The sequence below is a fragment of the Ctenopharyngodon idella genome, chromosome 10 (genome assembly GCF_019924925.1).
Source record: "Ctenopharyngodon idella isolate HZGC_01 chromosome 10, HZGC01, whole genome shotgun sequence".
Lineage (NCBI taxonomy): Eukaryota > Metazoa > Chordata > Actinopteri > Cypriniformes > Xenocyprididae > Ctenopharyngodon > Ctenopharyngodon idella.
The window spans coordinates 48,074,281-48,101,189 of NC_067229.1; the positions used below are offsets into that span (position 1 = coordinate 48,074,281).

The following is a 26,909-nucleotide window of genomic DNA, read 5'->3' on the forward strand; positions in this document are numbered from 1 at the left end:
AGAGAAGAGGAAGAGTTGTTGTAGTAGAGTGTTGTTGCCATCATTTTACGCCGGACTGCTTCACAAACGAGGGTCAATTCAACACTGGATTTGCACAAAAGATTAACATGACGGCACATGCTAGTCGATGAGTTGAATCAAGTCCACAGCAACTACATAAATTTATCCACTAACCATTCAGAAACGTCCAGTTTCATTCTAAAAGTTGTAACTTCTTCCTGAGTCTCTCCATCAGTGTCGACTCCGGTTTGAACAATGTAAGGCTGAACACCGTTACTGACAATCCTCATTTTGGCTGCGTGAGATTCTCCAGCTTTGTTGTTGTTGAGCAACCGAAGCATGAGCTGTTAAAGCTCCGCCCTCTTCTGGAAAGGGGGCCGGGAGCAGCGGCTCATTTGCATTTAAAGGGACACACACAAAAATGGCGTGTTTTTGCTCACACCCAAATAGTGGCAAATTTGACAAGCTATAATAAATGATCTGTGGGGTATTTTGAGCTGAAACTTCACAGACACATTCTGGGGACACCAGAGACTTATATTACATCTTGTGAAAAGGGACATTATAGGTACCCTTAAATTTTTTTTTTCTTTTAATTTTGTGGTTAAATCGGAGCTGAATGTTTGGCTGCAATTTGACACAGTTTTGAGTTTTATGGATAATATATATATATATATATATATATATAAATTAGACATATGCTTTGATAATATCACTGTATTTTTGGAGTTATTCCTTATTTTTCCTTCGGTACCGTAGTATACCACTGGTCAAAAGTTTGGACGCACTTAGCTGAATATGTTTTTTTTTCTTTTTTTCTTTTTTTAATGGTTATGATTATGAGCAACATTTTGATCTGGAGGCTAATAAATCTAACAGCAAATATAGCGTTCCTGTAGCTCAAACAATGATGATGGTCTTACCAATGGGTTTGATTCACAGAGAATGCATGAACTGATTAAATGTGTACCTTGAATGTAAATAAACGAATCATATGGAGTGGATAGTGAAGGAAAAGCATTATGAAGTTTCCAGTATGCATGTGAAATTCTTTAGTAGTGATTAAAAGCCTCATTAAGCAGGTGTCGAGAAACTCAGGGCCACTTTATGGTTAATAACTCATAGTTTTGATGACTTTACTAGGCTGTCATTCTAAAATGTGGCAAATGAAAAAGGTTGTGCCATTTGAAATCATCCTCATGGTACTGCTGCAGTCACATTTTAATGTGAAATTGAAGCACTTTTTTTAAAGAACAATTTCAAACTCAAGTAGAGAGCAATAACATGCATATGAAAACATAACAGATACACAAATATGCATAATTAAATCACCATTTATGTACATATGCTTAGACAGACTCATGTGCTTCAAGTAGTAAAAGAAACGCAAAACCATCAAACATTTGGTTGGGTTGCAACAAGAAAGAAAAAAAGTAAAAAAGAAATGTAAGCACATCACAGGCTGTGATAGGGCGGAATCACTTGGCTTGTGACATCAGCTGTGACGTCGGCAGGCCTGCGCGCAGCCGTAACCGGTGAAAAGAAGATGGTGCTCATCAAGGAATAGTAAGTAGAAGTCTTATTTTTCCACCTCTCCAGCCAAACATTTTATCTGCTTTCGTTTTACACATTATAAATGTGTATCTGCTGGTTCTTGATCACTTTTGGAGGGGGAAATGTGGACGCGCGGAAGTGCACTCGCGCCCGGGAAGAGTGCGAGACACCGGCTCGCTCTTGAGGCCCAGCTTTAGCATGTAGCATGTAGCATGTAGCATGCTAGGCTAAACGAAACCGCTTGCCATTCATTTTCAACGAGAGATGCTACTAGCCGTCAAGATTAAACGGCACCAAATCTCATAGTTCCCTCAGACTTGAGATAACGTAATATTCATTGATTTTAACCAGTTTATATCTTCAGAAAGTGTCTGACTTGAAGGTTAGCGCATTAACTAAAATAATAAAAAAAATTACTTTATATTAAAAACTCGCTTTTTAGTGATTTTTGTGCGGGTTTATGTAAGTAAGGCATTAATGACAGCAAAACCGCTTGACAGTTCAGCAACTTTTTGAGTACATTTCCGATAACATCTCAACATTTTTTTCTTCAGATTTTGTTGCCAATATATTGTATACAGACTAAGAATTTGCATCTAGCAAATGTAATAAGCTTTTAAATGGACAGAGAGACTTAAAGTTGATGTTTTTAAACCCGTTAATGGCACTTATATATTTGACAAGTGTTTAATGATGAATAAACTGTGATAAATGACCCTCTGGTTTGACATTGCACGTTTGGTTCGCCTCGTTAACCATTTAATCTAATTATATTCACTCGTGTGACTTGGTTATTTTTAGGCATTTTCTGTTTTAGACATTCTTTGATGCATCCAAATTACACTTAAACGTCAATTTGACAGGTGACCACGGTTTATAATGGCCTGCAGTCATTCATTTCCAACCTGTTCTTGTTTCCTTTCAAGGTTTTATCTTTCTGCTCTCTAGGGATCTAGTTATCACATTTTAATTAGGTTCTCATCTGTAGGACGGGACATGACATGCCTGAAAACAGTTGCTGTATAGCCTTTAATCTGAGAGATCGGATCAAGATTATGTCACATTGTCTCACCTTATGAAATCCAGCACCTTTTTAACCTTCACTGAAGGTTCAAACTAGTATCTACCCTTTAGGTTTGCAAGAGAATGCAAATTTGAGTGATCCTCGCATCACGTGAAGCAGCAATGCAACAGGTGTGCGTGGCTTTTATTCCAGTAAACTCACTGCAAAAGTGTCCATTGCATCTCCACCAGGTTTAAATTCATCAAATGTACTACGTAAGACTCTTCTGTCGTAAGACCTCCAAATTTCTGAGTCACTCAGCAGCTAGGAGAGCGTTTCAGCCTCTTGAGGTTTTCAAGGGAGTTTCCGTATTGAGGAAATGTTGAGTAATGTGCTTTGCATGTCTGCAGATTGATTATTTCTTTACTTTCTGTATTGACTCATATAGCAGGGATCAACAGGGCTTTACATCTATAATAGATAGATGGTTGTTTATATACATTAACATGTATAATAGCTTACGTTATATTTGTAACAACTTGTAATAATAAACCAATATATCGTCCAGGGTTGCGTTTCCCAAAAGCATCGTTGGCCAACTAGGTTGCAAGTTCCATTGTACTCTATAGGTAACGATGGAACTTGTGATGATAGTTGAAACGCACCCCAGGCTGATTATTAGTGCATGTTTGACCACATGTTCATATAAGAGCTGTTCACTCGAAGGAAACCAGGTTTCAGTTTAAACTGGATCACTTCCCCTCTCTCTGCCCAACATTTTTGACTGTTTTCTACTTTCCTATAATATAGGTAAAAATTGTGTTTGAAAAGTGTCCATCTCTGTCATTAAATTGAATTATGTGCCATTATGTTTCTGAAATTTAAATATATTGGAAGTATCATTAGTTGATGACATTGCTTGATCATTACTAGTAATAGACTGATGATTATTAGCTGGGCTGATTAATCATCTGATATTTACACATTTATATACTGTATATAATATATATAAAATAAATGAATAAAATAAATAATTATGTATGTATGTATGCATGCATATATATATATATATATATATATATATATATATATATATATATATATATATATATATATATATATATATATAAAAAATAATGTGTGTGTATATATATATATATATATATATATGTATAAATGAATATAAAATAAATATTTAATTTATTTTATATTTCATTATATTCATTTATTTTATTTTATATATTAATTTTATTTTTATTCATTATATATATATAATTTTTTTTTGAATAAATATATAAAATAAATTAAATATTTATTTTATATATTTATTAAAAAAATATATAATGAATAAAAATAAAATTAATATATAAAATAAAATAAAAATATGCGCATATATAATATTAATTGATATTATTCATTTATTTTATATAATTTAAAAAATATATATGTATATAAATGAATATTATAATATATATTTTATATATTTATGTAAAACAAATATATAATGAATAAAATATAAAAATAAAATAAATTATGCGCACATATATATATTATAATATATATTATAATGTTACAAAACATGCATATATGTAATAATTATACTTTATAATATTACAATTTAATAATATATATTTATAAAGAATGTATTATATATATATATATATATATATATATATATATATATATATATATATATATAATTTATAAAACTATATTTTTCATTAGTATATGAATTAAATTAATAATATACATAAAACATAAAAATAATAAACAAATATTTATAATATTAATAAAATGTATTGATCAATTTTATTAAGGAATCTATTGTTTACTGTCTACCCTTTTGTCTAGATATTAGCATTAGTCATTGAAAAAACAGCCAGTGGTGGGTTAGGGTGTGGGTGTGTGTGTGTGTAAAATGCATGTTTTCCGTTTTTTGTTTTAATAATTGTTCTTGTTTTATCTTTCAGTCGTGTGGTCTTACCATGCTCGGTGGAAGAGGTGAGTAGAGTTTATTTTAACACTTCCTCTGGTTCTGATAAGTTAAACATTGACTGTAAATGCACAGTGTCACTTTAACCTTGAAAAGCAGCTGAGACCCCCATTTCCTGTGGTTTAATATTGCTGACGGGTTTTTAGTTCCATTAGCGGCATCAGTACAGTCAGACGACTGCTTGCACCTCCTCGATCTGATGTTTCTCTGGAGTTCAGAAATGAAACAGTTGCGTAAATTCTCAGTGTTTTGAACTCTCCTGACACGTTGAAGATTTGATCAGAGCACCAACGACAAGATAAAGCATGTCATGTATGTAGAACACGCTCGCCCTCAGGGAACATTTGAGTCTCGTGCTCTTTTGAGAAAAGCATCCTTGATGTTTGCTTGATTGGCATTGTTTGATATTTTGCATTTAGGATGCCGTCGATTCATAGCACTCTGCAGTCAGACTGTTTTTGTGAAGTCCTTTTGCAGCCTGACAGCTGTCAAGCAGGCTGTTTTTAAGTGATACGAGTTGCAGATGCGTTCATATATGATACACAGATACAAGGATCCTCTTTCAGAAAAACACACTCTTATGGCTCTGTTCCAAAACACAGTGAGAGCGCCTCACTCTAGAATAAAAGGTTCAGTGGGGTTCTATATAGAACTCTAGGGTTCTTTCTCAATTTTGAAGAACTCTTTATGCCAAAAAGGTTCTTATAAGGAGAAATGCTTTAAATTATTGCATAATACTTTAATGTTTAATGGTTAATTTACTGTTTTTCTAGTGGAAAATGTCTGTTGACGAGCTGTTTAATTCATAATTTGTTTTTTTAATTAAAAAATAATTAAAACAAAAATTAATTAATTAAAACTAACCTTAAAATGATCCCATGATGTGAACCCCTAAAAGGTTCTCTATATGAAGTGCCTGAAAGAACCCTTTAAGGTTCTATTTAGAACTTTTTCTTTTAAGAGTGATACAGTGTATCCATGTTATGACGTCATATTTGCACAGAATCATTTCAACAAGCTCAGCGAGAAATTCCAAGATGTTAAAATATGCATGAGAAATGTTGATTTTAAATAGACCGTCTGAAGCTGTTTCTTTATTATTATCATTAAGATAAATATTATAGATTTTTTTTTCATATTTTGAATAAATTTTTGTATTTTACATTTTTATTTTAATTAAAGGTTTAATAGTTTTGTTGTGTTTTTGTCATGTTTTTGTTCATTCGTTTTTTTTAAATGTCTACTTTATTCATTTTTAATTCATTTTTAGATATTTTTGTCCAAGTTAAACTAAGTTTTATATTTTTTATGTTTTTTTTTATTAAATATAATAATTTTTATTTATGTTATATAAAATGATTATATATTTTATTTTATTTATTTATATTTTTATTTATTTATTTTATTGTAGACAATTTTATTTAAATGATATAAATAAAGAAAATAAATATATATTTAAATATTATTTTATTTTTATTTATTTTTATTATATATAATAATTTTTATTTATATTATAATATATATATATATATATATATATATATATATATATATATATATAATATATATAATATATATTTTTTTTTACAGGTATTTTCCATTTTAGTTTACTATAATAACCCTGGTCCGAAGCCTAGCCTAACTATTCATGCATATATCTACGGCAGTTCCCTGTTTGCCTTTGTTAAACTGGTTTTGCTCTAATGTCCCTCTAAGGCATTAATCAGTCACACAATGCAGAGTTTTGTCTGAATATCTGAAACTGCTGGAAGGGGCATATTTTAATAATACGAGAGCTGTTTAATTCCCCATATGCTGATCTGAGTGTTTCCTATATGAAGTCTGTAGGGTTTGTGTATTCATGCATGTAAGACTGCTAGTCTCTCTTTAATTATGATGTTTACCTTATTTTACCAGGTAAGATTAAAAAAAAAAAAAAAAAAACTCCTCTTGATAATCTCTTTTCCAAGAGGACTTTTTAGGAGTGTACTAGCATATAGATGACATCAAAGACGAGGGCTATTTTAGTAAGTGATTTATCCATCTAAGTGTTATTTTAGTATCATTGAGATTTTAGATTAATATTTTGAATTAGTTTTCATTTTTATTTTTTCCATTTTCATTTTTGTTTTAGTTGTGTTTTTGTAAATTTTATTAGTCTTTATTTTTTATGTCTGTATAGTTTCTATAAATTTTAGTTATTTTAGTACAAGTTAAAATAAATGAATGAGTTTTTATATTTTATTTCAGTTTTATTTATTTTAAGTAACAGAAATGGTTTTAGTTAACTACAATAACTCTGGACCAAACTCCAATTTTTGATTTCATACGGTTCAGAATCATCTTTGATTTGGTAATGACTTAAAGGGGTCCTATTATGTTTTTTCCATATTAATCTGTCTTTAGTGTGTAATTTTGCTATTTGAGTGTGAAAAAGCTCTGCAAAGTTCCTCCAGCAGGAGTTCTTCTCTATATCTGTGTCACAGTTTCTGAACTCCCTGAAACGCCTCCATTGTAGTCTTGAGTTTTCTTCCAGGAGCGAACACGTCACAATATTCCTCATTTAAATAATTTATACACAGAATAAAGGGGCGGGGCCTGGTTGAGTTAGTTAGTAGTGTGTTGAAACTGGCGATTATGGTAAGGGGCGGGACATTTCCCAAACACGCTCAAAGCGCTCGACCAATCACAACACACTGCTCCAGCCGACCAATCAGAGCACACTGTGCTTTTCAGAAGGAGGGGCTTCATAGAGACAGGAACTAAACAGAGCGTTACTGACAGACTAGGAAGAGAGGAGCTGCAACAATGGAGAATATGAGGAAAATAATGAACATTCAAGCATGAAAACCTGTTCTAGTAGAGCCCAAAAACGAAATCAAGTCTTTGTAAAACGGCATAATAGGGCCTCTTAAAGTGTGGTTATGCACTGGTCATCTGCACTGTCTGATCTTTTAAACCTCACCTATTTCTCTGCTCTCTGCAGTATCAAGTCGGGCAGCTTTTCTCGGTGGCTGAGGCCAGTAAAAACGAGACGGGTGGCGGAGAGGGCATTGAAGTGCTGAAGAACGAACCGTATGAGAAGGAGGGCGAGAAGGGACAATACACACACAAAATCTACCATTTAAAGAGGTAAAAAGGAGGTCAACGACTTCGGTTTATTCTGTACGCCAAGATGAGTTCAGCAAACTTTAATATTATTGTCAAATGATTTTTTTGATAACACTTAAAGCCTTTATATATAATGCAATATAAAAGTATTGTCAGGTGTGACACATCTCAAGTGTTTTGCAACATCCCATTATATGACAAACCATTCAACTTAATGCAGAGCTGTAAATAATTCCTCTGGCTTTGCTTCAGCCCTCTTGTGTTTTGTGTTCGTCCAGTAAAGTGCCGGGCTTTGTGAAGATGATCGCACCAGAGGGGGCGTTAGTTTTCCATGAAAAGGCCTGGAATGCTTATCCATACTGCCGCACAAGTGAGTGGAAAACCTTTTCATCAGTTATACCGCACAATCTGTCACTATCATATTTTTATTACATACGACAATATGTAATGAATTACATATTGGGACAGACGTCATGTGTATACAATGTTTTTGATTGTTTCATGAAGTTCTCACATTTGTGAAGAATTAGGCCAAAAACATACTCGGCAAGTACGCAAATGCAGACATGAACACTCTGCTAAAGAAATGTTACTAAAGTAGGGCCCTATAAAATCCATTTATATTTTCCCAAATTCCATTTAATTTTTTCCAAATTCCGTTTTTTTTCTGTTTTAACTTTTCTGGATTCTGTTTCAGGTTTTTTGGACAATATTTTAATGGTTAAATTACATTTTAATAATCAAAAAGCATGTCTAATTAATTAAAATCATGAAATGTATACAATTTAACATCAATTTATTAAAAGTTTAACAAAAAAAAAAAAAAAAAATTAGGGCCCTGTGAAATGCGTTTTATTTTTTTTCTCAAAATCTGTTTTATTTTTACCAAATATTATGTTTTCTGTTTTAAGTTTTCTGGATTCCATTTTAATGGTTTGATTAAATTTTAATAATCAAAAAGCATTTTTTTATTTTTTTTTATTTCATTGCTATGAAATGTTTTTTCAGAAATTCTGTGTTGTGTATTTTAATTTTTCTGGCAATAAAATTAAGGCATAAAAGATTAATTTAATTTCCTGGCAATCAAATGACAATAAACACTTTTTTTGGCCAACAAAGTGCTGCACAACAATTAAAAAATTGTGATTATTCCTTAAAAAATAAAGTTTTAATAATTTATTAATATTATTGTTATTAGTGTTAGTGTTATTATTGACTTGAGATGTAGCTAAATTCTACTGTAAAACAGTAAGAAATTATGACAGAAATATATTAAAGTTAAACCGAACTTTTATTTTGACAGGTTGCCGTAAAGACCGCGAAATTTTGCGCTATACAGTAAATTCCATTTTTATCGCTGGATTACGCGATTTCGTCCACATTTTCTGCATTGTGGAAATCATAGGGCCTCATTGTTATTCAGGTAGCTTGCTATAAACATTTAAAAATGTTAGCTAAACAACTAACAATGCAGCTGATCTGAAAGAGTTTATGTCCGCTGCACTGAGAACGCAGTGCACACTTGATTTGCATTATGAACTGACCTCTGACGTATTTTGTAGCTATAAAGTGCCATTAGTACCCACTTTTTCAGCAGTGTTGGTTCCAGAAGTATTTTTTCCATTCATTTCTCCCATAGGGATTTAACAAAAGTCTTTCTTTAAGGCATTCTAAGCCATGAATCAAGGCAACCAGCTACGAGGTGATTCACAACATTACAAACTTTGATTCGAAGCAAAAAAGCATTTAAAAAGAAAGACTGTGTACTTGACTGCTTCAGTGAGGGAAAGAACTACAATCCCATAAAGCATTGCAAACAGCATTATCAAATTAAAAATGATGGAGAAATATAAAACTACTATCTGTCTATTTGTCTGTCTGTCTATCTAATCATCTGTCTGTCTGTCTGCATTTCACTTGTCTTGACACTCTGATTGGTGGAATTTTCTGTACAGCATCATGGGTAATGTAGTTTTTCACCACGAATTCCACTGTTAAATGATTATTTTAAAAATAAGTTGACATGATGCTGATTGACGGCTTCAACATAAGCACATTTATACATTTACATAAACAACCTCGTAGCTCACAGTAAGGCTGTCTTTAAAGGTTTATATGTTATCGTTAAAAATCAGTTTCTCTATGGAGAAAATAAATGGAGTTATTACTTCCGGACCCCGACTGTTGCACTCTATGATGGTTTGCATTTATGTATTCAGAGTATGTTTCAGGCCTTAGACTCTTGAGTCATTTGTATTGGTCTGTTTTGACAGTGGAAATATGAATGTTTTCTGTGTCACCTGATTATTTTTTTCTTCTTTTATTTTTGCATGCTGCTCCATTCTCTTCAGTTGTGACTGTAAGTACGAAAACTAGCTGTCATTATAACTAGTTTACACTAAACACTTGGTGCATGACTATTTACTATGAAGGGCCTGCAATTTGAATTAGTGGAAAAGTTGTCTATTTGCTTTTGATTGAGTCATTGAGACTTTTGATTGATTCTAAGAGAGTAAATGACACGGTGACCTAAAAGTTATCACACGCTTATAAATGTGTGAATGTCATTGCATCAGATTAAATGTCTGAATCTGCATGTCTCTATATTTTATTGTTTATCATTTCAAACTTGTTTTTGTCAAATGTTTTGATTATGTGCACATGCTATTGTTTTTGATAAATTATTTTTTCATTGCATGCAATGACATTTATACTTCTAAGTGTGGTTTAAGTGTTTGAATATGTTTTGCAAACACTTTGTGTATCTACATTTCCTGTTTTCTGGCTATAAATTCCCTCCAGCATTAAAGCCAGCTTAAAAACACACGTTTGAATCTCTCTGAAGTTGTTGGACCTTTAGAAACATGCACTGCCAATCAGATCATGATATTTGCATTGCATGCACTTCTAAACCACAGTTTTAAGAGAAGTCATGCTGCTGTTTGTGACAAAACATGAACATAAACATCACTGCTTCTTCTCCTCAGAACGAATACATGAAAGATGATTTCATGATTAAAATAGAAACGTGGCACAAACCTGACACGGGCTCTTTAGAGAATGTGAGTAAGATGTTTCTTTGTGATTTGATGTTTTGAATGCATCTGTAACATCATGCTCAGGCTGATATGTTTTTCGTGTTTGTTTGTGCCTTTTACCAGGTACATGATCTGGACCCAACCACATGGAAGACAGTGGAGGTCGTGCATATCGATATAGCTGATCGGTCTCAGGTTGAACCTGGAGTGAGTTCACTTTCCATCGCTTTGCATTGTTTGCACATGTTCTTTGTGCGTTTCTGTAACATTTCCCACTTTAAATATAATGCTAACTGTCCATCCCTGCTGGTCATCCTGTGGCATTTAAAAATGGGCTATTGATATCCAATCAGTGGTAACTGTAATTTGCATAACCCCGCCTCTTGTTGCAAATGCATAAGGATGTTTTCACATTAGAACTTTGGTGTCCGCTAATTGCATGTGATGTTCCTCATTTTGGATAAAAGCATCTACTAAATAACTGAGTCTCTTTGACAAAAGACAACTTGCAAATTTTGATAAAGTGGCCTGGAATTATTTGAAGCTCGTTTAGTGGTCAACCATTATGCTTCTGTTGATCACACATGATAATCAACGCTTATTGACTGATGCAGATAATCTCAAACTGGCCAAATCTGATTTATCCATCTAGCTGGTATATCTGTCACTAGTCTCTTTCATGCTTCAAGTAGAATTTATGTTTTGTATAATATTCCAATGTTTTCAACATTGATAATAATTAGAAATGTTTCTTGAGCAGCAAATCATCATATTAGAATGATTTCTGAAGGATCATGTGACACTGAAGACTGGAGCAATGATGCTAAAAATTCAGCTTTGATCACAGAAATAAATTACATTTTAAAATATATTCACATAGAAAGTGGGTATTTTAAATGGTAAAAATATTTCACAATATTACTATTTTTACTGTATTTTTTATCAAATAAATTCAGCCTTGATGAGCAGAAGAGACTTTAAATCATTAAAAAAAGTCAGATCCCAAACTTTTGAACAGAACTATATGTAATTTGCTGGTAATGGGAAAGCAAATACTCTGAATATCTAGCAAGATAATACTATTATACTATAATACTACAATACTATATATCATAAATCATACTTAAATAATATATATCATACTATATATCACTATAATGCTACTATTAGGGGTGTGACGAGACTCATGAGACGGGACACGTGATTGAGTTCACGAGAACGAGATGAGTTTTTTTACACAGTATTTTTAAGAAATCCTCAATGACAAAATATGACTAGAAAAATAGTCTGCAGGTGCATTTGAAATGTTTTAACTAATCATCTTGTAATGAATGTCATTTGAGTTCTACTTTCTGAGTATGAATTATCATATGCCGTAAAAGACAACAATCCTCCCGCCACCGTCTTGTTAGTCATCTCGTCACTTATTCTCATCACGTGATCAGTGAAATCACATCACACCCCTAACTACTATACTATACATCATAAAATTGATACCACAGACCCCTTTGTTGCATACTGTTTGTGTTTGCTTGTAAGCATAAGCTTATCTAAATTAATGTAATTATTCATTAGTTGCATACAAAAGCGTCACAGTTTCCTCCACCTGTAGCACCAGAATTTAGAGGCAGTATTATCGTAAAACATGCACATATGACGTGTACTTTAAACTATTTTCAGTGTGCTGTGATTTGGGACTTGCTAATCCTTATCCCGCCTGCTATTTAGTCTGGCTAGTGTGTGATTTGTGATTCAGCCTTTAGCTGGTGTGTTACATAAGACTGGATTAGGGTGACGTGACATTAGTGTGTGGACCATTGCCCTTCTAACCTGCATTACTCGAGGTTCACTAGTTTACCAAGAAGGCTCTTTATCTTTACTCTATCTAAGCAGCAGATTTACTGCACAAAAAAACAGCCTGTTTGAAGCTGTAGACGTTAAACTCAAACCTCAAGAACAAACAAACTAGCTGCCGGTGCCGTATACTAGCAGACACGCACATCGCATCAAACATCAGCTGCTTTGAATAAATCCAAATTCGTTTCCGTGTGAGCTCATTCTGGCTTGGTGCCGATTACATAAATACAGCTGTGTCCGTTTGACTGGAGTCCAGCATCGTTGAGGTGTGTTGACTAGCAGGGGTGCACTGGTTATCTGCTGACCTGTAGAGGGCCGCTGAAGTGACTGCTCTTCTCAGGCCTGAGCACTTTTATGCTTCGTATCTTTAATTAGTTAAGTGGATCAGTCCTGGTTCAGGTTAATCCTCATTCCCATATGTTCACGGTACTCCGCGCCGAGGTTTGAGAGATTAAAAGGTAGAGTGCGAGTATGTGCAAAAAGATGGAAGGTGGGAAAAAGATGGAAATGGTGTGAATTCCCAAACTGGAGGTGGTGGGAAGGTGTTTTTAAAATAACATGCATTGTTGCTGACTTTTCAGACACGTTTAGTGACTTTTCAGCATCATTACACACTTCAGTCATGTGATCCTTCAGAAATCATTCTAATATGCTGATTTGTTGCTCAAGAAACCTTTCTGATTATTATCAATGTTGAAATTCAGTTTTGAAAACTGATAATATTTCACAATATTACTGTTTTTACTATATTTTTGATCAAATAAATGCAGCCTTGGTGAGCAGAAGAGACTTCTTACAAAAACAAAAACAAAAAATCATAATTATTTAAAAATTTAAATATGATTTAACTTGTGCTTTAACTTATGTATGGTGATTTTGTCAGACAACTGATGTGAAGGGCTAAAACTAAGCAGAATGCAAATATGACGTGATGATGTCATATGCTAATTAGCGCATTACGCCATCTAGTGACATTTGGCGACTTTTTGAGCAGGCTTTAGTTGACAATAGAGAAACTATTTTTTCTTTCTTAACGTTCCTTGTCATCTTTTGCGCGATTAATTGGTATTGATAAGTTTTTCATTAAAATTGAATATCCATCTCTGAAATTACTTCTAAGCCCACTTAACCAAGGCAATGTGAAGAAATATAAACCATAAAGGAAATATAAGTGATCCAAATTGTTGTTCTGTCAGGATTATAAACCACAAGAGGACCCAGAAATCTTTCACTCAGAGAAAACAGGCCGAGGACCTTTAGGACCGGACTGGAAAGTGAGTGGCTGTATTTAATTAATTAATTCATCAGACATTTTAGTTCCCTAATAACTCTTGAAATATTGTGTGATTTCTCCCTGAACAGAAAGAGCTCTTGGCTAAGCCGGACGCCCCTCGTATGTGTGCGTACAAACTAGTCACTGTCAAGTTCAAGTGGTGGGGCCTTCAAACCAAAATAGAAAACTTCATCCACAAGGTAACAATCGACACCCATTCAAGCTAGCACTTAGCAACTTTATCATTTATTCACCCATATGCTTTTCCAGTTCGTGAATGATTAAAATGTATATATTTGTAATGTGCATCTCTGTTCTTATTTTTAATAATAAGAAAGATGAAATAATGAAATATTTTCACCTTCGCCCACTCCTTCTTTGGCCTAAATGGTCTGTCATTCTTTTTCTTTTACATTTTGTTACCTTGTAAGGCTACATTTTTAAAATAGGGAAATTAGTTCAGCTGTACTGCTCAGTCACTTGCAAAATAGTAAAATGAATCGTGATTGAATCGTGATTTTCCTGAAAAAAACGAGATGTGATATTTTTGCCATATCACCCACCCCTATTTCCAATCATGTATGGGACACAAAAAGATATTTACTGGTCTAAATTACTCTTTTTCATGTGGGCGCCCATATATTATATTATATTACAATAGAGGAATAGACTGAAATTGAAGTTAATGTTCCCTTCTGCCTTAGCACTCACTTTCACTTAAAGGGGACCTATTAAGTCTTGATGTTGTTTTTGGGCTCTACTAGAACAGGTTTTCATGCTTGAATGTTCATTATTTTTCTCATGTTCTCCATTGTTGCAGCTCCTCTCTTCCCAGTCTGTCAGTAACGCTCTGTTTAGTTCCTGTCTCTATGAAGCCCCTCCTTCTGAAAAGCACACTGTGCTCTGATTGGTCGACTGGACCAGTGTGTTGTGATTACGCACTGATACAGAGTATAACTCCCACTGAAGGGACTTTGCAGAGCTTTTTCATGCTCAAACAGCAACATTACACTAAAGAAAGATGTAAAAAAGCATAATAAGACCCTACTGGTGTTGCGCCAATGTTATCAAGCATTTGTTTCTTATGTGTCTCCTCATTGACATCAAACCTGGAGTGATGCATCTCAAATTTAAATGAGATTTGTGTGAGTTGTCAGTGAGTTTATTACCTTAATTCTTCCAGTCTCACAATCCTTTGCAATAACACAGACTGTTTTTCATCTGCATTTGCAGCAAGAGAAGAGAATCTTCACCAACTTCCACCGTCAGCTCTTCTGTTGGATTGACAACTGGGTGGAGCTCACCATGGAGGACATCCGCAGGATGGAGGCAGGAGACGCAGAGAGAGCTGGAAGAGGTGAGGATAATGACATTATGGTCTGAAGCACGTATAATTTTTCCTCCATTGCATTTGCTCCCGCCCATCCTTGGCAGACCTCCTTATTCCCAGCAGTCCAGATCATGAAACGCTATTCTTTCCACATTTTGGTTTATTCATGAATGTCTTTAAAGGTGTAGGGTGTCATTTCTGTGCCTCTAGTGTCATAAAAATGGAATTGCAAAAGTGAAGAATATAATTTTTTAATATATAATTAAGTGTCACAAACCTCTCAAACTTAATAAATAGTGCGCTATTGCAAGAAACACTGAGCTAAAGCATATTTGTGCTATATATGTGCAACCTGTACAACATCATCCTACAGTGCACATCTGGACACATTTTATAGTGTAATGTGGGCGTTTATATGTGGAATAAAACGTTACTACCTGTGATATTAGCACTAGGGGTCATTATTGGACTGTAGACCTAATTAACTGAATTTAAACCGGCTTCTGGATGCTATTGAAGGGGTTACAGATTTGAGCTATATTGAGTTTTTTTTTTTTTACCGCTGGTCACTGCTGGCAGCGCACTCATATTCTCTATTTTCAGTTGTGTTTTTGTTGAACGCGTCCCAGCTCAAGTGTATAGTATTTGGCCCAGATTCTTTCCTCTACCCAGTAAATATGATGATCCAACGGCACGCAGTCTCTCCAAACTCTGACACGCTCTGTGATCGCTTTCAGCATGCAGCCAAGGAAAACCACAAACTCCTCACTGCCTGGGAAATATCGATCAATACATTCTCATCCAAATCCCGAAGGCGTAGCCGCTTATTAGTTTTATTCTCAAGCGACGGTTGGCCAAGACCAATAAAGTGATTCCTTAACCGTCAACCCATCAGTCACATTACGAGTTATATCTTTCTCCTAACCAGTTAATCTGTAATTGCCTTCAGTTGTTAGGGCTGGCGTTTTATAAAACAAGCAGTATATGTAGTAAAACTTTATATTAAACAAACAGTTTTTTACACTGCTACTATCCGGTTGCCAAGCAGAAAGTATGTATTTGGACTAATATTTGACGAATCAAGTTTGCTTTGGCTTTGCCGTGCTTTACAAAAACCTTCCAGGGTATATATTTTTTCAAAACCTCTTTTATGGAAATGATGGTGAATGTTTCCAGTGAGGATTATGTCAACGTTAACCCATTCAGTGCCTCTTCGCTGTTAAATGGGTGAATCTCATGAAAACGTTCATAAATGCATCATATTTCTCCTTAAATTAAAGAAAATAAAGCATAATTTTGGACCATTAATATATATATTTTTTTGTAATTCCCTAATAATAAATAGCTTGTAATGTGAAAAAAATATTTATTTATACAAGTATTCTTTTATTTATCACATTTACATTAAGGTACAATTGTAATGTTGTTCTGAATTTTTATTGTTTTTTTTTTTATTTTAAATATTTTTTTCCAGATAGCATGATTATTATTGTATTACAGTACAGAAATTGGTTTTATTTATTTGAAAAATTATATATTTTTTTATTTTAATTACTTTTTTGCAGTACTGAAACTTATGGAAGCTTGTTTCCACCACTAAATAAAAAAAATAAAAAAGGTAATTGCGAGTTTATATCTCACAATTCTGACTTTTTTTCTCTCGCAATTGCGAGTTATCACGCAATTCTGACTATATTATTCTGACTATATCTCAATTTCTTTTTCTCATAATTGCGAGATTTAAAGTCAGAATTGGATGTTATAAAGTCAGAATTGCGATATAAACTCGCAATTCTGACTTTTTCCTCACAATTGCGAGTTTATATCATGGAATTCTGACTTTAAAACTCACAATTCTGACTTTAAAACTTACAATTCTAATAATTTGCAATTCTAAATGTATAACTCACAATTCTGATTTTATATCACGCAGTTTTGACTTTATATCTCGCAGTTCTGAGAAAAAAGTGTTTTTTATCTGAGATAAAAAGTCGCAATTACCTTTTTTATTTTTATTTCATGGCGGAAACAAGCTTCCATAGAAACTTCTTTCTGCGATCTGGTGAAGTTTGTAATTTTTTATGTAAAAAAAAAATCCAAGTTTATTATAGAGAGACTTCAGTAGGTGGGTTGATTGCCATAAAAAAATATATGACTTGGCCATTTCTACCTGCATTCACTCAGATATGCTTTCATGTTCTGCTATTGCATATTTTGATGTTTCTTGACACTTTCCTTCCAGGTGGACGCCAGTAAGTGGTAAGATCGCACCTAACGGCATATTTTGTTTCTAGATGCGTCAAAAGGGAACCGTACGAGGCACAACAGCAGCCGAAGAGTAGCCGAATCCTTTTTAGTAACACAAGGCAGGTGGAGAGACTCCGTAAGTCGTACGGGAGGAAAGGCAGCCGCTCCGTCGCTCTTTCTTTCTCACGTCCTTTTCATTCGCCGCCACCCACTAACCCATCACTTCGCTGCCTCCATTTCAGCTAACCACAACTAACTTTTCTTCTGGTGCTCTCCTCTCAGCTGACGTGTGTGCGAACATAACCCGAGTAAAAGTGTTAGTCATTTCAGACAAACTCTTGGCTGAACCGCCCAATAACTTACACTCAGGCCAGAGGAAAATAGTGCCTCAACGGCTCAAATTAAAAGCAGGTGTTTGCAGCTCCTTGAAAAAGCCTCATCTGCAAGTTCTAATGGTTTTAGACTCCAGTTGAAAGGTAAAAGAGGTTTTTTTAGGCGTTCTTGATGTTTAAAGCAAGTGTAGTGGCCAATGGCTGTAACTTCCAAAAGCAGCGTTCTTCTGTCGAGTTGTTGATCTTCTCTCTAAATGGAGGCAGGTTGCAATGTTTACTGGAGCAGCTGCAATGGCCTTCTTTTTCTTTTCCATTATTCTCATCTTAATGGGTTAGTGCATGCAAACATAGTCATTTACTTGCCATCATGTCATTTCTTCCATGAAGATGTTTTGAATTTCCGCATTTGTTTTCCATACAATGAAAGCATATCAAGTTCTGAAAAAGCAACTTAAAAGTAGTTTATATGATTTATGTGCTTTATTTTACATAGAGATGCACCAATGTAACTTTATGCAAATTTTTCAAATGTGTGTTAGCTTAATAAGGCGATATAAAGAGACAATATAAGGAGAATACAAAAAGTACACAAGGTTTTTAAATATTTCTGCTTCAAACTGTTTTTAATAATTGTGTAATTATTTATAGTCCTACTTTAAACTGTATATATAAGCATGTGACGGTATCAAATTTTCATTTTTTTTTACGATAATTGCTGAAGCTTTTATCGTGGTAGCCTATATGGTATCGCGTATTGAATTAGTTTAGAATAAAGTGTTGTCCTCTGAGCAGGTTTAATAATTTTTTTTCTTACAATAAAAAGAACATTTATATATACACTAAAACAATACACAAAATGTCACAAATTGAGACAGCTATTTGCATCAGACTTCTAAGTATTTTGAACTCATCTAATTTGTGTTTGACCAAATAGACTTTACGTCTTCGACATGCACCCTTAAGTAATGCCAACTCAGTTTGCCTCAAATACTTTGTGAAACAGAAACATAATTCAAGTAAGCGCCAATAAAATTAGACATAAAAATAACTGAATATTAGCACTATCCATTTACATTTCTTCTGTTCCATCAGCGCCATCTGCTGTCAGAGAGTGAATGTGCATTTTCATTCAGCCCGTCGCCTTCGCTCATTCAATCATGCGCTTCTCATCAATGTTATTTATTTCATTAAATAATCACCTTTTAAAGTTTAAGGGCCCTATCAGACACCAGGCGCGACGCAAGTGTTTTTTGCTAGTTTCAGCCCAACGCAGTTATCATTTTCACGTTATTTAAATAGCAAATTGCACCCATCTGTTCGCCCATGGGCGTGCTGGTCTGAAAACGAGGTGTGTTCAGGTGCATTGTTGGCGTGTTGCTATTTTGAGGCAACTGAAAACAACTGCGCCATTGACCAACAAAAACCTGCTCTAAAGTCAATGGCGCAGTCATGATGGATAGTTATTGCATGTATCAGAATTACCTATTTGCAGTAATGATGAATGAAATTGGCTAATTATTTAAGCAATCGTGGCAATACACATGTATTTAAACTGACTCGTCAGGTTGAGGGTGTCTATATTCCGCCATGTAAATAGCGAATCTGTCATGGTGCAAGTGCACATGGCTTTTAAAGAGAATGGGATATGACACTCTGATTGGTTTATTGCATAGTTACGCCCAAAACACACCCATGACTTGTTAAGAAACTAGGTACAACCCTTTTGGACCATGCACCTGGCTCGTCGACCATTTTTTCCGTCGTTAAACTAGCAAAAGTTGATTCGGACACGCCCAAGTGCACCTGTGCCATGCGCTTAGATCCTTAAAATAGGGCCCTAATAGTCATATTAGGGTCTGTCACTGTTTTTCCATAACCAAATTGAAAACCTCTTAAAATGATCAGACGTTTGTTATACCATTTAAGATATTTAAGAAGTTTTAGTCGCAAATGCGAGTGAAACTCTCGCACTGTCGAGCCCTGGACGTAGTCAAGCAAAAGGCTAGTCATATGAATTCCCGCTATGTGTCCGACGTTGTAAAGAGCGATACCATTGTGCAGCGTTTACCTCAGTAAGTTGACCGAGTGGATCTCTAAGCTGGCGTGAGCGAATGGAGACGGGGCTAATTAGCATATTCATAGATCCGCGTATACTAAATGAGGCAAGGGTGTAGAGTTACATTCAAGCTATTTTATTTTCCACAGGAAAAAACGTTTAAATATGTAATTTGGTGAGCAAAGATGAGTTTTAAGGGATACAATTATTGACTACAGGGGGACTTTAAGTCTTCTGAAACTGTACAATACCAAAATGTAATTTCGCTCTCAAATGTCATTTGCATATTCAAATATGGAAGTGCAAAAGTGATTTGAGATGTTTTCAGTGAATAAACACCTAGATTTCAGTTGGTTGTTCTCATGTCACATGAATTCAGATGGCTTGTAATATAGTGCATGTGTTCTATGAACACTATTATAGCACTTGTTAGAGTTTTGTCTCCTTATACTTTCATTGTATTGAAATGAGCAGCCTGAATGTTTCTTTAGAAAGAAAGAAACTCATGCAGGTTTGGAACGACATGAGGGTGAATAAATGACGACAGAGCGTTCATTTCTGAGTGAACAATTCCTTTATTTTCTTATTGGTCATGTGTGTTGGACCTCTTTCAGAGTTGCTTGAATCTTGTGTTGATCTTGCAGCGTCTCTGTAAGGCAGTTATGAAGTTAATTTTATAGACTTTCTTCTCGAGAGAGAAATTCAGCGTCTGTTGAGAGTCAGAATGAAGCACAGCCGCTTCATATTTGTGTTATTCTCCCTCCCTCTGCGTTTGGCTGTGCCGTAAAACGATCTGGAAGAGATGAGACTCTCCTCAGCCGCTCTTTCCAAGCGTCTCTGCCCAATCTTGTTTTTTTTTCTCTTTTCCTCCCCCTTCATTTCTCATTTCTCTTCATCGCTCCATTGCTGCTTCTCTGCACTGAGTTCTTGGTTTCTAATCACCGCTTTTGTGTTTGTTGATTTTTCCAGAGTGTGTTTGTACTCGGTGCATGTGAGCGTGTGTGTGTTTCTGCTCTCTTTGATTTGAGTGAGCGTGTGTGCGTCCGTTCGTACACGTGTGAGTGTGAAAGAAATCGCCTGCTGTGTCTTGAATTCACACGGTGTCCTAACCAGGCACGATGAAAACTAAATGCTGCAACGATGTGACAAAATCACAGCAGATCAGAAGTAATTAGTAGTGTTTACTAAGGCACTATTATTGTTAGTCAAACTTGGTGTTATTGATTCGAACAAACCTTATACTCTAAGTATTAAACTTCAGTAGGTAAATCACCCAATATTGTTTGTGCTACAAATGTGAATGATTCCTCAAAGCATAATACATCTTAAGCAATTAGACTTTGTAGATGATAAAACATGAAAAAACCTAGAGACTTGAGAATGAACTTTGAAACCGCTTAGCATAGTGTATTAAAAAAATGTAATAACCATAGTAACCCAGTATTATTTTTTTTACTATAATATTATTTTTACTATGTGTTTTATAGTATTAATATTTTGAATGATCTTTTATTTTTATTAGTGCAGTCAAATCGATTAATCACGATTAATCACATCAATTCAATTCACATTTATTTGTATATATGTTAATTAAATTGAATTAACTGAAAACAAAAATTAGTGCAGTCAAATAGATTAATCGGATCTATTCAATTCACATTTATTTGTATAAATGTGAATTGAATCAACTGAAAACATAAAAATTAGTGTGGTCAAATTGATTAATCGCATCTAACAAAAGTTTGTGTGTATATGTGTGTGTATATGTGTGTGTGTGTGTATATATATATATATATATATATATATAATGTATATGTATATGTGTGTATATATATATATATATATATATGTATATGTTGGTTTAATGTTTGGCAGGAATTTAGACCAAAGAAAAATAGTAAATATTCAGCAGGGTTTTAGACCAATGAAAAAATGTAATAGTAACCCAGTGTTATTTCAGTATTATTTTTATGCTATTATGTTGTTTGTACTATTATAGTGTTTTATAGTATTAATATTTTGATTTAGCTTTTATTTTAATATTTTGAGTTTAAGTTTAATATTCAGCAGGATTTTCGACCAATGTGATTTCACTGTAACCAAAATGTATCCAATCAACGAAATGGATTAGAACCGAAGTTTGTCACATGATCGGCTGCATCACGTTATCACTTCATGCCTGGTTAGGATGTGATGGTGGAATGATTTGTTTACTTTTATTTGGTTGGATTCAAACATGCATTAAAAAACTTCCTAACGGTCACTGTCTTCTTCTCCTCTCACGCCTGTAGCTTCGTAATACTGGTCAGGTTCGAGGCACCAGTGCTGCTCACGAACAATGAGGCAAAACTACAAGAATCCAACCATGATGACGCTTGACGAAAGACATCAACGCATCCAACAAACCGGCCAGCGGCGGCGCCGTCGTCCTCCACCAGACAGCAGAATGACACAATGATCAGTAGTACTGGACAGGGTGGACACACAATTTTGCGCTGGACAAGACTTGACCTGTTTTCTAGATTCAGGCAGGTTGATCCAGTGACTATTACCACTTTGTTAGGACATTTAGAAAATATCAGAGTATTGCTGTATGGTTGTGTTATTCTATTTCAGAAAAAATCGACTTAATTTTGGCAGGCATCGGACCAATTATTTGTTTGTTTTTGTTTGGTTATATCTGTTCGTAATGGTTCAGATCTTTTCTTTCCTGTCTGTGTTTAGTTTCCCCCCCCCGCAGATGAAGCACTTCTTTTTGGTTCCTTTAACTTCCTTAATTAATTTTAAAAGGGTTTTTAATTTGTCATATCAGCGTAGTCCTGCCTATCATGTCTTGTTTTTCTAGGAAAATGTGTGATGCTACTTGCATGGCATGCACATTTGTGCGCAACAACACACGTCCACCTCACAGAATTTATTTATTTATTTCTGCGAGTGGCTTTTGCATGAGCTCAGGCTGTTTTTGAGAGGGTCTCCATGTTCTCCGAGACCATGTGACGCAACCCCCCCTCAGGACTCTTCAGATGAACATGGTTCTCCTCTCCAAAATCCAGACTAATTACCGGAGCAAATCGCTGCTGCTTTTTTATTTTTAGAGTGGCTTTAGGATAGGCAAAGTGCTTTTATATCGCTAATCTACCTGTAATGCTCTCAGGGTTCCCACGGTCATAGAAAACCTGGAGATATCAGGGAAATGTTGTGATTTCCAGGCCTGGAAAAGTCTCGGTCCCGGTTCATTACATGTGTGCATGCACAGAATAATTTCATTTAGTCCCTTAGTGCTTTTAAAAAAGCACAAATTGCAGTTGCAATGCACGTAAACCAGGCCAAAAATGGTCGTTTTTGAGGTGTAACTACTTTTCCAGGTGGATGAATCTCTGGTTACTGACGTGATGCTTTGCTGATCCTTCTCTGCAATCCTTGCGCATATTATGCAAATATTACTGGCGTTGTCATGACAACAAATTTAAATTAGCTGTCACTACACAGGCACAGTCGGTAAGAGATTCTATTGCAGAAGGCTCATGTTTGTGCCTGTTATTTTTTTTTTTTAGTGTACTTGAATCTTTGAGTGGCTCTGAATACTTGTATTATTAAATGCATTACTGCAATTGCATTTTTTGCAAGGGACAAACTGAAATTTTCTCTGATCATCATTATGCCACATGCTGTCTTCAGAACTTTTCTTTAATGAAATGTAAGGTATACAGTAAGCGGCCAAAAGTGATGTCCGGCCTAGGAAAATTGACATCTTCACCCTTTATTCAAATATTATAAAAATTGGTTAAAAATTTTGTCATCATATTTCACAGTTGTGCTTGAAGATGATATTTTTATATATGATAACGCAATGAAATATACCATAATTTTTGTCCAGGCCGTCATACAAAGAAATTATGAACACGTTCAAAAACAAGAGAGAATCGATAAAATATTAATAACTGATCATGTTGTACTCAATGTGAGCTTTTTGTTTTTCTATGCATTTTCTTGTTTGCATAGTAATATAAAACCTGTAGCTGTAGTTTTTTGCCAAATAATTTTGTCAGATAAATACCTTAACCAATTTAGTGTTTTGTTCTAACCTCATAAAAAATATTTTACTCATATTTTGATGGTTCAATCAAACTTGTAGGGTTATTAAAAGCAAATATCCCCTGCGGACATCACTTTTGTATGGAAACTTGTTTCTGACATTAAATAAAAAAGGTAATAGCGACTTTTTTTTCTCATAATTGCGAGATATAAACTCAAAATTGCGTGTTATAATGTCCAGTTGTTAGGGGGGAAAAGACTGACTTTTTTTTTTTTTTCGAATTGCGAGTTTATATCTCACAAATTCTGACTTTATAATTTGCCACTGCATGTTTATATCACGTTATTCTGACTTTATAACTTGCAATTGCTATTTTAAATCTCGCAATTGCGAGAAAAAAGTCAGAATTGCGACTTTATCTCGCAATTCTGACTTTATATCACACAATTCTGACTTTATAACTCGCAATTGTGAGTTTATCTCGCAATTCTGAGAAAAAGTCAGAATTGCGTGATAAACTCGCAATTGCGAGAAAAAGTTTGAATTGTGACTTTATATCAATTGCAAGTTTAAATCTCGCAATTCTGAGAAATATTCGCAATTCTGACTTTATAACTTGCAATTGCGATTTTAAATCTCGCAATTCTGAGAAACAAAGTCAGAATTGTGCGATTAAAAAGTCGCAGTTACCTTTTTTTATTTTTTTATTTAGTGGTGGAAACAAGCTTCCATAATTTTGGCTAACACTGTATCAATATAATTAATATATTTATATAGTGAATATTACAATCTCTTAGGATCGCCTGTAAAAGTTGGTCCGAAGGTGTGGGAACCCTGAGCTCTGCACCTGAATGTGTGTGTAGATGCCTCAGCAGATGCTTAGGACAAAGAGGAAAACTTTATAAACGCTTAATATTTGAATAGTTTCTATATTGTACCAGGCCAGAGCTGAGTGAGGATGTGCATGTAGAATAATTCTACTTCCTGTCCTCCTCGTCTCTGGCCGTCCTGCACCAGCTCAGATCATCCAGCCTAGCAAAAAGCGTCTCTGCTGTTTGCACTTGACCCATTTTATTTTCCCGTTCATAGTAACAGGTTTTTAAAGTGTACGGTTCTCCGTCCACGTCTCAAGAGGAGACGGATGGACAGATGTGATTTTTATCATATATTGTGGCCAGTGCATTAGTGTCTATTTTAATAGTTAGGCTTTCATGGACAGCTGACGGCTGGAGTTTGCGCGGATGCACGCAAACTAGTGCCTGATGTCTGCGTTGAAACGTGCTTCTGCGATCCTGTGTGTCATTGTGATTGTCGAGGTAGAGTTGCACATTTGCGATAGTTTTCAAGCCTGAATGTGGCGTACAAGAACGTCTCTCCCATTTCAAGGTCCACAAATGTTCACGCAATCATTGCAACTTGTCATACGATGGGCTTCGGCCTGGACGACACCTTCATTGCAATCAAGGTGACGTTATCGCGTACCCGTGTTTCCTTTCTCGTAGGTCTTTGGCGTTCTGATGGAAGGAAGTCAGATTTTGATTTTACCTTTTTCGTATGTTCTCTAGATCATGATTGAGCAATCAGTGCACTGACGTCTGCTCGCCAGACATGTCTACAGAATACTGTCTCGAGTCTCACGGATCGTGTGGTTTACTTTTGTACACGTACAGGGCTTTTAGGCTAGCGGGGTGGGCATGGGTTCAGATATGATGAATCAATCATGTATTGTAATCTTTTCTTGGGGAATTACACAATGCTGTTTTACTGTCTTTTTCTGATTGTTTGTTTGTTTGTTCGAAAATCAGGGGAAATATCAGTGAATGTACCATGGTGTGATTTATTCTGTTTCTTTTTTCTGCAGCTTTTGAATTGGTTATAAATTTAACAATTAACAACATATCTAATAAATTTCGACACCAGTCGTGTTTGGGCTTTTATTTTGAATTTTCTTTATACTGTGGTGTTGCATGCTTTAATGTCTTATTTACTAGTTAAACCAAAGATTATAGAGAGAGAAAGATGTTTTACTCTTATTACTTATGAATGGGAGAAACTGCAACGCGCAATATGGCGGAATACGTCCCGCCTTCTAAGTAAAAGAGCCAATGGCTGATTGATAAAGTCATTGCGTCACTGCAGCTGCCTTTAGAGGATCCGGTTTTCATCAAAAATATCTTAATTTATGTTCTGAAGATGAACGATGGTCTTACAGGTTTGGAACGACATGAGGGTGAGTAATTAATGGCAGAAATTTCATTTTTGGGTGAACTAATGCTGCCTTCACGTGCTCTCTGAATTATCGTAAATACGAGTTTCCTAAATTGCACATGAACGCCCTCCCATTTCGAATCTTAAATGTAATGAGCTCGTAATCACGACTAAAGAAGTGGGAATTATCAAATTTCCGATAGCACGTGAAGGCAGCATAACCCTTTAATATCAAGCATGTCGGAAAGATCGTATTTACGAGTTAAACTCACATGAGGCCACCACAAAGTCGTAAATATGAGTGGGAAGCTGGAGGTTTTCTTTGACGCTGATTTCACGTGCTATCGGAATTATCGTGTTTCATAGTTAAAAATCGGACGCGAACGCCCTTTCAAGTCGTATTTACCACTGGGAAGCTCGGGGATAATTTTCGAGTTGGGCATGCAGTAGACCCTTTTCATATTTGTCGTCATAGTTTGGTAAACTTTTATAGCGGTGAATGAGACTCTTCATTAAATATATATTTTTTGTGTGTTTCAAACAGCAAATAGAGTTTTCAAAAAGAGGGAAAAATTACGCTGTGTTAGAAACACCCTCACAGCAGCGTTAACTAGGTTTTTTTTTTTTTTTTTTGTAATTTGATGCAAAGGTAATATAATACTAAGTATAGTGTTATAAATGTACTTAACTTTTTAAAAAAAATGAAAACATAAAAAACTTTGCAGGATTTACAACGTTGATGACCGTTAAAACGCGTCATAGCAGTCTGTGAAAAGGGGTCTATAAACTTAAACATGGCGGAGGGAAGAACGCTGCGACTGGTTTTCTTCGTTAGTTTTCCCACAACAGCTACATCGTCTCGTCAAAGTAG

The 26,909-nt window shown here is 34.9% G+C and overlaps 1 protein-coding gene across 1 annotated transcript; it reads left to right on the forward strand.

The window, feature by feature from the left end:
* Window positions 1–1,441: 1,441 nt before the first annotated feature.
* Window positions 1,442–25,755, forward strand: pitpnb (phosphatidylinositol transfer protein, beta). Its single transcript, XM_051909051.1, is given in 13 exon segments — window positions 1,442–1,566; window positions 4,528–4,558; window positions 7,537–7,682; window positions 7,940–8,031; window positions 10,013–10,020; window positions 10,649–10,723; window positions 10,823–10,906; window positions 13,753–13,830; window positions 13,919–14,029; window positions 15,063–15,158; window positions 15,160–15,186; window positions 17,454–17,542; window positions 22,086–25,755. Coding segments are annotated over 12 exon segments (816 nt in total). The 5' UTR covers window positions 1,442–1,546; the 3' UTR covers window positions 17,502–17,542; window positions 22,086–25,755.
* The last annotated feature ends 1,154 nt before the right edge of the window (window positions 25,756–26,909 follow it).